We start from the raw sequence: 15,164 nt of genomic DNA, 5'->3' as shown, positions 1-15,164 counted from the left end.
CTAAAATGTAAATTTGTTTTTAAAAATTTAAACTTTTTTTTCAAAAATACATTTGTTTCATAAAATATAATTTTGTTTCTTCAAATGTTATTTTGTTTTTTATTTGTTAATGTGTTTTTGAATTGTAAATGTGTTTTGCACTTCTCAGCCACCGTAAATTTCCCTCTGGGATTATTAAAGTATTTCTGATAATAACTTATTAGTTCTTCATTGATTATGTTACTTGAACTGCATAGAATAATTATTAAACACAATTGTGAAATTCTTTTTTTACAGTATATTTAAGATGCAATTATTTTAGTAGGGCCCATTCTGCTTTACTTCAGTTCTCTAAAAATCACCAGAATATAGAAAATAATGGATATTGTGTGCAGCTGGAGCAGCAAAGATGCTTCTGAGATAAACTTTTACAAGCATAAAAAATGCTGCTACTTGCGATCTGAACGTAGCATTAGACTTCAACAACTTTTATTGTAATTTTGTATACATGGAGTGTATATAAGACTTAATTAGATCCAGTTAGTGTGGATAAATTAAAAGAGCAGGATCAGTGGCTGTTATACTGAGGGCTGCAGGCAGTCTGCAGGCCGATCAATACTCTGAAAGACCAGAGAAAATATTTTTTTTACTCAGGCTGCAAGAGCAGGAACAGGGATATAAGACTGTAAAACTTGGTTAAATTGACAACTTTTGCAGTGCATGTATCCTCTTTCTGCATTTCTCAGTTCATGCTAGTCGGATTAAATATTTTTGTGACGCAAAGCTAATGCAAGCATTTGAAATGTCTTTTGAGTCTGGTTACTGAACTCTGATGTGAGTATAAAAAAATGGCCGCAGGAAACATTAATAGTGGATCTGCTCTGATACAAAACACAAGTTTTACTTTGTTGTAAAACTTCATTAAGGCCCTATAGCTAAACTATTATTTATGGTTCTCTTCTTGGGAACAAGGGTTCCTATTTGTGTTACTCCTACTCCTCTTTTTATCACATTTCTTCTCACACACAAACACTTCTGTCCAAATGTGCTAAGCTGATTTTACTAGGGGGGGCAATCCATGTTGCTAATTCCCAGAGAAAAATCCCTTCCAATTAGCGAAGCGTAGTCACAGCTCAGCATCCCACAACAGCGTCTTATTTTGGTGACAGTAAGAACTTTGCAGCTGGCTTGCTGCTGTTTTTATATTTATTTATAATTCGTGCCCGTCGCAGCTGAATTCCTACACAGCTAAGAAATGGGGAGGGGAGGGTTCTGTAAGCAGAAAACACTTTCTGTACAGTCCCATGCCACACTCACTGCACACTGCACTCCATAATTAAAATCACCAGGCCTCCACGGCGTAAGTGAGTGTGTGTGTGCAAAGAAAAGAAAAACACAGAGAGAAAAATCAGAATAGCCTCCTCTGTATTCCAGCCGAGAGGATGACACAGTCACAAAATTAAGTCGTGATGCAAGCGCAGCCTACAGAGGCATGAGGACCCACAAAGGCTGGGAGGAAGCTCACACATCAGTGCTTTCAAAAGACCTTTGGAAAAGACGGAGATCCAACCTTCTCTGCTTTGCCGTAGGAAAAATAAATATTTAAATGTAGATAGTGAAGAATAATTCTGCTTATCATGAGACAGATGCATTAAACAACAGACCTCCAGAAAAGGATTGTGTTGAATGTAAAAAAGCCGTATAGGTATAGTTCAATTCATTGTATATAGCTCCATAACTCATGAATCTTTATTACGTACAACTCTAGGATCTGGAATTTAGTTGGATAAATATGTGAATCAAGGTTTATTTTCATGATTAAATTATCAAGAAACAGTTGATTTATTGAATAATTGCACACTCTGCCCGGCGATGGACTGGTGACCTGTCCAGGGTGGACGCCGTCTCTCGCCCGTAGACAGCTGGAGATAGACACCAACACCCCTCATGACTGGATGGATGGATGGATGGATGGATGGATGGATGGATGGATGGATGGATGGATGGATGGATGGATGGAAGGATGGATGGATAAATGTTTGGATGGATGGATGGATGGATGGAGAATTGCATTCTGTAAGCGAAATGTGCATTTTGTTATCATTTATTAGACACAGACTTAAATGTTTTACATTTATTTCCTTTAATTGAAATGAAAATAACTGAGTATTCATGACATTCAGTATCTCCTAAAATCCCAATAATAGGTAAAACCGATGCAAATAATAATGAGTTCAAGAAACGTTGGCCAAATGAACAGTATGAGCCTGGATAGCACTTAAAGTAGTAGCCATTCAAAATTTTCCAACTTTCCTTGATGGGTCCTTGGCTGGTCCCTGATTGGTCCTTGCCTGGTCCTTGATTGGTCCTTGATTGGTCTTTGGCTGGTCCTTGATTGGTTTTGGCTGGTCCTTGACTGGTCCCCTAAAATTACTTTTCCAATCTTTGTTCTAAAATATTCTTTCTGTCATGGTTTGTGGACATTAAGCTCCAAAGACAAGCGTCATCTCCTAGTCAGACCTTGTAATTCAGTGAAAGGGTGGACTCAGTTTAAAAAAAAATATGCACGCCCAGGAGAAGGCCAGTGGCTGAAGGTTGGAGGGGATTTCACTGGGAGCTGCAGGGAAGTGGGCTGCCATTCGGCTGGCGTTTGACTGTGAAGGGTCATTTTGAATGGCTGCTAATGTAACTGAATATTCATGACATTCCGTATCTCTTAAAATCAGAATATTAGGTAAGACCGATACAAATAATAAGGAATTCCAGTAAAAATACTGCCTAGTTCAACAATATGAGCCTGTATAGCATTTAGCACTCAGTTGGGACTCCTATTACCCAGATTACCTCAGCGATACTGTACGGCGAGGAGTCGGTCAGTCTCTGGCTCTAATCAGGTCTTATGAAAGCCCAGGTTCTGATTGTGGCCTTTAGCTCTTCTGCATTATTAGGTCTGTCATATTGTACCTCCCTCTTAACAATCCCCCATAGATTTTCTATGGGGTTAAGGTCAAACAAGTTTTCTGGCCAATCAAGAACAGAAACACCTGGTCCTTAAACCAGGTACTGGTAGCTCTGACACTTTGTGCAGGAGCCAAGTTCTATTGACGAATGAAACCCATATCTCCATAAAGTTGGTGAGCAGCAAGCATAAAGTGCTCTAAAATACCCTGTTGACTGCTGCATTTAAACACAGCGGACAGACAAAAAAAATAAAATAAAATAAACACAGCGGACAGACACCAGCCGATGACATGGCACCCAACCATCTATGACTGTGGAAACTACACCAAACCTCCAGCATTGTGTACTCTCCAGACTCTGGGACCTTGAACTCCAAAGGAGATCAGATAATTAGTTTAGAAATTTGGATCAGCAGTTCAGCCTTTTCTCTTCCAACCAGAGAAGAAGCTTCTGATGCTGTTCCTTGTTTAAGAGAAACATGAGGTGAGGAACAGCTGAAACCCATGTTTTGTCCTTGAATCACTGACTCCAGCTGTAGTCTACTTTTTGAGAATCAGTCATCTTCAGGCTCATAAGGAAGGCAGGCAGTGGATCTGCTGGTTCACTAGTCTGGTCACAAGTACAATGAAGATGATGGTGAACTTTTGAGATCAAAAGACCATCCTAAACAGCACCGTATCTACTGTAGATCGCTTTGATTCTTATAGGAATCAAACTTTCTTAGGACTAGAATCGGTCTTCCCATTAAGCCGGGAATCCACTGTGCGATTTTTGTTTTAGCTCACACTGTACGATGAAACCGCAGGGTTTAAAAGTTCACAGCTAACAATGTTTGTTCTCACACTGTGCAACCCGATGCTCTGGTGCGATCTACCTGCTCAAACTGTAGTGTGTCTGAAAAATGATCTGAGTTTAATGGCTGCTTTTCGCTGTAGGCACCAGATCTGCTCGGGTCCTGCTTCATGCCAGTTACATTATGCTACATGATTGGCTGAACGGTGCCACATGATGTAAAACACTGTGGCCAGACAACGATAAGTGAGGAGAATCTGTGGCATTAGCATGTCTAATGACCGATGAAGTTTTACCCCAATGATAACAAAACTGAAAAAAAAATCTGTTTCTGGTGAACAAAGTAACTGTTACCATGATATAAAGGGGAGAGCTGGTTAGCGCTGTGGCTAGCTGTATTCAGTAGTTAACAGGTTAGCCTCTCTTAGCTTGGTCAGTTAGCCATATTAAGCTACATTACTTTTTGTGTCAACAACAACCATTCTTTTTCTAATAACTATTTTTTTCTAATAATTAAATTTTTTTAATTAATTTTGTTTTATTTGTCTAAAATCTCTAACCCTAACCTGTTTTTTTCAACTTTTGGCCACTTTAGATTCCCTGAAATGAAAGAAATGTAAAATAATAGCAAATATAGGGAATAATATGTCGAGACTCCAAAAGAGATTTGATTCTTAAGAAATGGGTGCAACACAGTTTGTCCGAGTGGAGTTGCCATAGTTTAATGTCATAAGAGGGGGCGGGGCCCCGAGCAGTTCTCGTACCTACGCCGTGCCCCGCACAACTTCTGTAGCCACAGCCCTTTTTATTGATAAGCATGTGGAAAACCTACTGATGAGATCTCATTAACGGTTCTAACTCCCAGACTTGTGGTGTGGCAACCAATACTTTAGATCGGAGGTCTTCAACAGGGGGTCTGCGACCCCTGAGGGGGGCCACGGAGGTACTGCATGGGGGTCGCGAAAGTTTTGGTTGATTAGACTTATTTTTTTATATTCCTCCCTGCAATTTTTTCCACTAATTGAAATGTCTTTAAATCCACATTAACATGAATTCAACACACTATAGTAAACAGATAAATGGAGGCAGAAGATGTCTTTCAGTCATTCGTTACATTACTCCATCTGTAATAGAGTGACTATAGGACCAGTTTGATAAAACACAACTTCATGCAGTATATATAATTAGGGGGACCCCGCTCCATCTCGCTATCAGTTTGGGGGTCCTTGGCCTGGAAAATGTTGAAGACCCCTGCTTTAGATTATAACATTAACTTAGATGGTAGCTTATAACAGACATAAGAACAGCATCAGATATAATTGTAGGTTTATAACCTGCAGCGACTGACATTAACTGGCAGCTGTCAGAAAACGTTGTTGGCTTGGAGGACCCAAATGCAGAAACAAGTAGGCAGCAGTGAATTTAAGTGGGTTTAATTAGGTTCACAGAAACTGAGGCAGGAATCAAAAAGTCCAACAAAATAACCACTCACGAACCAGAACCTAGGAGACATCAGGGGAAAAGCAAAATCTAGGAACCAGGAAGAGACGAGGAAGGCAGACAGACGATTTACCAGAGGTTAGACGAGAGGTTAGACGAGGATCCAGCAAACAGGAACTGAAGAGGGAGGGCTTTTAAAGGGGACAGAGACAGGGAGAGGGCTAATGAGGGAATAGGGGGTTTTCAGGTGACGTCATGCTCACGTGACTACTCAGCGCGTCCGCCATATTGGGTGGCAGCCTTAGGCAGTATTGACAGTGAAAAATGGTGAAATCGTGTGTAATTGTTGGTTGCACGGCCCGTGAAGGTGGAGATCAACGCTCTTTCTATCGCATACCAGCCGTAATCGTGAATCAATGTGAAAAAACAAAACAGCTATCTGAACAACGCCGTCACCTATGGCTGACACGGATATCCAGGTCCGATTTGGACGGTTATAAGCTGGAATACGCCAGAGTCTGCAGTGCTCACTTTGTCACAGGTAATTAACTGTCAAGCATTTAAAACATGTAAGAATATATTAATAATAGGGCTTGGGCGTCATGACGTATTACTTTCCGTGGCCGCAATGTTGACCGTCTCCGCCGCCGCTACTCAGACTACTGCCTATGACTACCGCGTACTGGACTCCCTCTCTCAGCCGTGTTTTAATTTGATTAATTTCATCTTAACTTGATTTCAACCAGCGGGAAAAGGCTCAAATATGTGAGAAACCCGGAGGGTTTAGGAAGGTTTGGCAGTTAACGTTACTAACCAAACCTTTGAAACACATAGCAGCTAGTTAAAAGTACATTACTTCGACATCTCGTACCCAACCAGATGTGAACTGGTTGTGAGCCTCTAGACCCTTGTACGCTCTCATTTCCTCAAGAGTGTGCAGAGGGTTTTCACTGAACACCGGGTAATGAACTATGTCACCGTGCTCTACATTTGGCCAATCATCTGGATTAGTGCTAAACAAGGCACCATGGAGGGCATAGGGGTCCATATGGTTGATCACGGAACATTTCCTCAGATATGTTCCATGATCTGGTGGCTCTAGCGTGCTGGCGTACTTATCCATTCGCGACATGATATATTTAATAAACGATAATATGCCACCCAAGATGGCGGACCGGGAGCTGGCCAGTGACGTCACTGAAAACCCCCTATTGAAAACAGGTGAGGGCTGAACAGAAAACAGAGCAAGAGAAAGAGGACACAAGAGGGCAGCAGAGGACAACAAATGGAAAACCTGGAAGACAGGAACTAATAAGAAAACAACAACAGAATAATAATCGAATAACTAGGATAAAGAAACATGGTAAAAAGAAAACTAAACACTAGAAATCAAGGAGCAAAAGAAAAACATAACAGAAACAGAAACCTAACAGCAGCTGCTATTATCCAACATGCTGCCCAGTGCATGCTGGGAAAATCAACTCCAGCTGCCCCAACACACTACAATATTTAAAAATTCTTACTGAGTGTAAAGTTAAAACAAAGCGAAATTCCTCGTTTCTGAGCTCTAATTTGGAAGCAAAGCTGATTTTGAGTCAGAAAAGAAAAACTTTTCAATTCTCCATTTATGACAAAGGTGCTAACCAGTTGCAAATAATTTCAGACAGTCGGTCAAAGTTTCTCTGTACTTCCTTTTCGTTCTCACTTTCCTTCTTCTTATGTTTCACGTTCAGTAGTTTCACTCTGGAAGAAAAAAGGAGGAAAAATTGCAGCAGAGTCTCGAAGAAGAATAAAGCTCATTAGCTTATCTGTCTATTGTCAGAGAGTCGGCTCGTTAGCCTGAGTCTTTAGATCAATGTGAGGATTTAAACTGATAGAAGTGTTTTATGTATTAGATATGGATATTGGCAGAGCAGTAACTGAAATATTTTATATTCGTTCCTTTTGAGTCGCTTTTTACTATACTGCAATTTTACTATTATATTGGACAACAGCATTTGTTAAAGATATTATGGAGGATTTTTACTGATTTCTCCTTGTGCACAATAATAAAGATCCCTGCGCCATCTTTATTATTAGTCAATCAATCAATCAATCAATCAATCAATCAATCAATCAATCAATCAATCAATCAATCAATCAATCAATCAATCAAACAAAGTTTATATAGCACTTTACAACAACAGCAGGAAGACCAAAGTGCTTCACAGAAAGATAAAGACATTGCAAAAAAACATACTAAAATCATAAGCATAAAACAATGTGTCCTAAGTATTAAAAGCCAGTTTTAGGAAAACGAGTCTTTAATCTGGACTTAAAAAGGTGCAGATCAGTGAGAACCTGCAGACCGAGGGGCAGATTGTTCCACAGTTTAGATGCCGTAACCACAAAGGAACGATCGCCCTACTGTGTATACCGGGACCTAGGGACGCCCAGAACCATTTGATCAGCAGACCGGGGAGCTCTGCTGGGGCTACCATCAACATCTCAGTTAAATATAGGTTAGCAAGACCATGAAGAGCTTTAAAAAGCAATGTTAAAACTTTAAAATCAATCCAAAAGCAGAGCGGGAGGCAGCGCAGGGAGGAGAGGATGGGAGTGATGTGGCTTTGCCTGGATGAGCCAGGTTTAACACAATGATAGATTCAAACCCTAAAATTATGGCTTTTAGTTTCAATGGCAAGATTTTTAGTGGCCCCATCTGCCCCCCCATGAAACATTTCTGCAGTACAAAGACAAAACCAAACGTATTGAAGCAGCCTTAGGCCATATATTGATATTAAACAAGAACATTTGAAGTGATCGTTTAAAAAATGTAAAGGATGCAGACGCCTGATCCACCAGAACTGATAAAGAGTCCTTGATAGGTGGCAAAACCTTTTTAGAAGAACTGAGATAAAGTCTAGTTGCCTCCGATTTAAACTATTTTCTGGTTCTTGTGGAGATTGAAGTATCATTTCCAGCCTGAAAGCTTTTCTTGCCCTTGTAGCCTTGAGTAAAATAACTATTTTCTCTGTTCTCATGTATTGATCGGCCTTTAGACTGGCTGCAGCTCTCAGTATAACAGCCACTGAGCCAGCTCTTAATTTACTCACTCTAACTGGATCAACCTGGGTTGGTGCAGCGCATCTGACATGTAACTAATAATGAAACAAGAAGAAGTACAGAAAGGCTGCTAACATGTTTAGGTATGTCCATCTCTCAGATCTGGCCTTTTTTTTGCAAATGGGAATGGATCCAAAGGACAATTGCTAGCAGGTCTAATTTTAATGGGAAAGAGAATGAAACAAAAACTGTTCTATCAAACAGTTTGTTATCTGTACACCAGAGGTCACGGATTAGTGGACCGCGGTCCGGATCTAGACCCACCTGCTGGCTAATCTGGACCCAACCTGATTTAAAATATTTATAAATTACCGCATGTTGTCCAACGATAGTGTTAGGGATGGAACAGTTTATGAAAACCATCCGAACCGTTCGGTTCGACTGTCTCGGTTCGATTCGGGTGTGCTGCGTTCGGTTCATGCGCTGCTCCTTTTTCTCATAGGGGAAGCGTTTACACTCCAGAGCAGAAGGTGGCGGTACTGCGACCAAAGCCAACCACCAGTAGTAAACAAGAAGAAGAAGCGAAGCAGCGTAGCCGGGTGTAGCAGAAAAAAATCAGTTGTTGTGGAGAATTGTGTGGGTATGGCGAGTGGGAAAGAACAGGAGTTGGAAGACGCGCCAGCAGCACTTTATAGGTCTGCTGTATGGGACCACCTTGCATTTAGAGTGACCTACGATGACGGCGGAAAGAAAGTTGTGGATAAAAGTGCAACAGTGTGCAAGCATTGTGCAACACGTTTTGTTTATGCTAACAGCAACACGACCAACATGCCAGGCTAACAATCAACATATACCGAACAGAACCGAAAACCGTGACCACGAAACCGTGAACCGAACCGAACCGTGGATTTTGTGAAACCGTTCCACCCCTAGATAGTGTCTAACTTCACCTGCGCAGCTTCTCCTGTTAATACGGTAAAGCCCTCCAGAGCGTCCGGCTCCAGGCTGCACGTGATCCAAATGAGCCAATGAGCTGTCAGTCTGGGTTGCTGCTGCTGCTACTTTTAGACACAGCAGGCAAACCTGTGGCAAGCCGGGCGATGGGAAAGAAGGAGAAGATGATGAGAAAAAGAGAGCAGAGAAAGTGTGGACTGCTGGAAGAACTGCGGTGAACTGGTGAAAGAAAAGTGAAATGGCATGCTCAAAGATGACCCTTCACATTTAGAGGATGTTTGGCTCAACCTGCTGCTGTGAAGCAGGATTCTCCACCTTGAACAGAATCAAAAATAAATCTGGATCCAGGCTCAAAATGAGCACCTTGATATGTGCTTTAGAATGGCATGTCACCGCCAATAATCTCCATTTTTTTCCCCCCTTTCCTCTGATTTACTTTAGCCACCTGTAACTGGGGTTGGGTGCAGCTACCTGTGTTTAGATCAGGCTCTGACTGGTAATCTGTGATAGCGGGCATTTGCCCTGTGGGCCGGTCCTATTATCAGCGTGCGAGGGCCGGCCCTCCTTAAATCATACCAGCCCCAACACTTACTCTCCGGCTGAAGCAACCTACCTGCGAGAGTAAATAATTCAAGGACCTCAAGAATCGAAATCTAGATAAGTCTTTTTTTCTTAAAATAAGTGCATTTGTTCTTGGATTGAGGAGGTAAAAGAGACATTTTACCAATGGAACAAGACAATTTACACTTCAAATATGAAAACACAATTGCATTGTCTTATTTCAAGTGCATGTTATCTAATTATCTTGTTTTTTAGAGTAAAAATACTCATTCCATTGGTAAACTATCTCATTAACCTTCTCAAATTAAGGATAAATACACTTAATTTATGAAGTTTTTACATATTTCTAGACCATTTTTCCAGTGTATACAATGTTAACTACCTAAATGATGCATGCAGTATATATAGCCCTTCCTTGTAATGCACATCCTAGAGACGGTTTGCATATGCTGTAATTTTCCATTTCTTTAAACTAAAAACATCCTTGCAACAAACTAAATTATGATAAAACTAAAATGCTTTCTTTAAACAAAACTACGATGTTCCTCTTATATTTGGCAAATTTATGTTTGAATATTTTGCAAAAATGTGTTGCGGTGCATGATGGGGTTTTGCATCTAAAGTAGGGATGCACGATATAATCGGCCCCCTATCGGTATCGGCCTGTATCGGCCTTAAAACTGAATATCCGACATCGGCCACCCCACCGATATTTAACCAGATATTTGATCAGCTTCTGAGTTTCTAAAGTCTAAAAAAACAAAATAAAAATACTACTTCTTCTTCCTCAAAAACTTCTTTTTTACAGACTTAAAAACTTCTAAAGACGAGAGAAAAAATATTGATACATTAAAATATCCCAATATCTTCATATGCTGATATATTGCCATTTAAAAACACCATATCAATCTCTTTTACTAATGAAATATTGCTATATGTCATTGTTATGCTACGAAATCCCCCGAAAATTCACGAAATGTTGCCATATTTTTATATGTTGATATATTGACGCGGTATCGATCTATTTTACCAACAAAATCTCACAAGAATTTGCAAAATATCACGAGTTTGTAACAGAACGATGAAATTTCATGAGATTTTGAAAGTAAAATAGTTTTTAAAAATCTATTTGATATCAGCATATGAAAATATATTTGAGTATATTATTTTTCAAAGTGTCAGAAATGGATAACAAAACTGCTATTTTCAATGACTACTTATTTTTGTCCAGCTTTAACATCGGTATCGGTATCGGTTATCGGCTACATGAGTTTTCAAATATCGGCATATCGGATATCAGCAAAAATCCCAATATCGTGCATCCCTAATCTAAAGGCTAATCATTGTAATGTGAATGAGCAATGCAAACATAATCCATTGCTCGCTAGCAGTACTCTCTGGGTGTTAAACCGTGTGGATTAAAGTGGAATCTGGAATAAATTTTAACTTGCAAAAAGTCCCGCGATCAAGACAGTGTCAAGGTAGGCCGTCTGGTTTTTAATTTGGCCCGACGCCACATGTTGACCTCGGCTCACAGGTTTTGCTTAAATAGGTTCGGCTCATTTTTGCTAAAAGGTGGGGTTCATGTTGCTATGTTGACGACTTTTTATATCCCTCTAAAAAATGGTATACTCAAAACTGTGTGTCCGTGCACGTCATTTTGCTTTTTTCTTGATGGCGAGTGTGAAATATCGCTTTAAACTGTATTTCAATGCAAGATGGAAGAGTGGTGTGATGCTTGTAACCTAGTGTGAAGGCTTTGGAAGGCATTCAGTTGACTGACAGCTGTGTGTCAAGGTGTACAATTCACCAGTTCACCACTGCTACTCTTAATAGTATTAGTATCAGTAGGACTGCTGGTTTCGTTGATTTCTGTATGTTGACTGAGGGAATCATGGTGTTTAGATTATTCCATTTCATTGCCCACATGCCACCTAGACTGGCAGTGAATGCTACCAAACAGCTGAGCTTTCATGGATTCATTCTTAAAGAATTGCCCGTCTGCCTCTATATTGTATTGTTTTGCCAGAAAATCGTTCCCAGTCCGAGTCTGGTTTGGAGCGTTTTGAGTCAGTGTTTTTTTTCCTCTCTCGCTCTGCTCCGGTGTCCCGTCTCTCGGTGTGACATCATCGGATCTGTCGCTTTGAGTCCTCTGATTTGCGGTCGCATTTCTCTGACGTACAGAGTGGCTACGTGGAGGAGGAGAGACACAGCAGCACTCAGTGAATATTAACCAGCAGCAACTTGGATGTTAAAAAAATTAGAGACGCCGCCGAAAAATCTGTTTGTTAGACATCCGGAGCTTTTTCAGCTAAAAATGGCAACAGATTGTAAGTTTATACAAGTTAGTATTATATTGCCAGAAGCTTAAAAAAAAGTTTTTATGTTCTTTACTAGTTAAAAAAGCTTGGCTTCTCAGAGGACCATGCCTCCCAGTTACAGGTTAAAATTAACACGTTTTCTAATTGTGCAGAAAGAATCACACTGCAGAGCTTCTACACATCGTGAAATGTTGTTTCTGGCATCATTATATTAGTAAAGAGGTTCATAAATCTTTTTAAACAGAGCACAGAGAGAAGTAGGTAGAGCTGCAGATTCAAAGGTGAAACAGATTTACTGGGATGTGCAACATGCAATAAGATATATCTCCAAGTTTACCAGAAAGTTCACAAGAAAAATATATAATTAAAATGCAGCATATCCATATTTTTCTGGATGAATGAATGGAACTGAAATTGTACTTCTAGGGATGCATGATATATCGATTCTGGCATCAGAATTGGCTGTTATATGTTATTTTTTTATACATTAATGTTTTTGGGCCCTATATGATGCACTAAAAGGCATCATATAGGGCTATATATAGGGCTAACATCTATAAATATCAGTGTATTATGGTTCTGTTGTGTTCTCAACAATAGGAAAGCATTCAATAAATAGACATTGGAGCTCATTTTTTGGAAAATACAAAACCGAATGAAAGCGTTCGGGTGGAGTAACTGTAGGTCCATCCGCCCCCAGCCTTATAGTGCCCCCTCCAACTTTCATTTCAGAGTTACACCCTTGGTGGAGCTCTCTGAAACCTGTTAGAGAAGCAATATTTCATCAGTTTAACACCCATTCATTTTCTTCTCCTCAGTCCAAAAGCTACATGTGCAGCAGCCAGGGGACAGTTCTGAGCTTCACCATAGATTTTGGATCAGGGTTCAGCTGCTCAGACGTCGCTTCAACGGTAATTACCCCCCCCCCCTTATTGGTGCATTTTTTTTTAACAGAGTCTGGATCTTCTCCACTTCCACATCCTTTATTCTTTACTGATGCGCTCGTTATTGAAATTAGAGTCCTTTGTTTTATAAATGCCTCTCATGCTCCGCAGACGGTTCTGTGGAGATACAAGTTCTCTCAACTCAAAGGCTCCTCTGACGATGGGAAGACGAGAGTAAAGCTGCTTTTCAAGAACGCTGAGAGCAATCAAATAGAAATGAAGGTAAGAATATCTTTTCTGTCTCCATAAATCAAAATGTTGCTTTTAAGCCCATATTTTAGCCTAATAACTGCCTCAACACCAGTTATAACTGGAAATGAGTCACTGAGGAACGTTGAAAAGAAATGTGTTAAACTTGAAGATAATAGTAGGAAATATAACATGGAGTGAATTTTATTCCATTATTGTTGCCAGAAAAGAACATGTTTTATGATGTAATACAGAATTGAAAACTGTAATAAAAAAAAAAAGAAAAAGTTGCTCCTCCACGTGGAAAGGAGCCAGCTAAGGCGGCTCCAGCATCTGTTCCGGAGGCCTCCTGGTCGCCTCCCTCGGGAGGTGTTCCAGGCATGTCCCATTGGGAGGAGGCCTGCTGGAAGGACCAGGACATGCTGGAGGGACTATGTCCCTGAGCTGCCTAGTGTCGCCTCGGGGAGCAGCCGGAGGAGGAGTGAGTGGATCAGGAAGTCTGGACATCTCTGCTTAGACTGCAGCCTCTGCAACCAGGCCCCGGATAAAGAGGAAGAACATGGATGGATGGATGGAAGAAAAAAAGAGTTTGGGAGTCATTTTACTGTTTTCTCAGATTTGTAATTTACTTAATCTTTTTATTATCCAGTTTTACATTTTGCATTAGTTTTAAATTACATTTTACAGATTTCTCTTAAACTCAAACACTTTAACCAATAAAAATGTCTCTAATGTCCACGCAGACCTATAGAAATGAGTCTTATAGATCCGCCTATAAAGACTGGACAGAATCTGGAGAACTCAGAGTTAACAGTCATTTAATAAGAAATTAAATAAAATCTTAAGGCAACAGCAGAGTTACTCCCAAAATGTTTTTGTGCTTTAGAAGTATTCCAAAGTTTTATGTATAGATTACATTTTCTTTTCAACTCACACTGGCCTTGGGACGGCTGCTCTGCAGGAAGCACAAGGAACCAGGACATGTCATTCATTCATTTTGTACGCTGACCTCTGCCATGGTGCAGCGATCAACAAACTGTTCCTGGAAGTAGAAAGTTTGGCCAGACGCTGCAGCGGTCTCTGCATGGAGCTCCTGAATTCTTTTTTACATGCTAGTTAAATTTTTTTTTTATATGTAAAACTTTTGAAGTTAAACTTTTGCAACTATTTTTTTTTATTTGATAATATTTTTTAGCCTAACTTTTTTAAATGAACATTTCTAAAATACATTATTTATAGGAATTCCTGCAGGAAAAGTTTTGCAGAAAAATCTTTTTCATATGTTAATTTCTGCAGGCTAATTTTTTTGAATATGCATGAATGAAATTAAATGTTTTTTATAAAAGATATCACAGTCAAATTTTTTAAGAAAATATTTGCAACGAAATCTTTTATATGCTAATTGTTTGAAGGCAAATTCTTGTCTCTGCTGTCCATTTTTTTTTAATGCAAATTTCTGCTGGCAGATTTTTTTGCTTATAATCTAAATCGGAAATAAAAAATACAATAGACCAGTTAAAAAAACCAAAACATTTTTAAATAGACTGAAAATATGTGGTTTAAATAAAATTATATCTCTCCTAAATTTACAATCTTTTACTCAATCTTTTAAAGGAAAAGTCAATAATCAATGGATAATTATTTATACCTAAAACTAATAAAACAATACATATTTGCTAATAAGTTTCTCGGCGTAATAATAGATGACAAAATCAGTTGGAAACCTCATATTAAACATTTACAGGGTAAACTCAGTAGAAGCATATCTATATTGGCTAGAGCTAGACATGTATTGAATGCTGAATCACTTCATATCCTATATAACTCTCTGATTTTACCATATCTATCATATTGCTGTGAAGTGTGGGGAGTTTATTACAAGAGTTCTTTACATCCGGTAACCATCCTACAGAAACGAGCCATTAGAATCATCCATAATGTTGGTTATTATGAGCATACAAACCCACTCTTCAAAAAA

General features: G+C 39.6%; 1 protein-coding gene across 1 annotated transcript in view; it reads left to right on the top strand.

Annotated features, from left to right (window-relative positions):
* sntg2 (syntrophin, gamma 2) overlaps positions 1–15,164 on the top strand; it is an 87,181-nt gene that overhangs the window by 69,781 nt on the left and 2,236 nt on the right. Inside the window, exons 11-12 of the mRNA XM_015376327.1 lie at positions 12,872–12,964; positions 13,109–13,219. Coding sequence (XP_015231813.1) covers positions 12,872–12,964; positions 13,109–13,219 — 204 coding nt within the window. The remainder of the gene's footprint in view (positions 1–12,871; positions 12,965–13,108; positions 13,220–15,164) is intronic.

This window comes from Cyprinodon variegatus, unplaced genomic scaffold (genome assembly GCF_000732505.1).
Source record: "Cyprinodon variegatus isolate N-32 unplaced genomic scaffold, C_variegatus-1.0 Scaffold133, whole genome shotgun sequence".
Taxonomy (NCBI): Eukaryota; Metazoa; Chordata; class Actinopteri; order Cyprinodontiformes; family Cyprinodontidae; genus Cyprinodon; species Cyprinodon variegatus.
The sequence above is the reverse complement of the archived record's forward strand: the minus strand, read 5'-3'. Positions and strand labels throughout refer to the sequence as shown.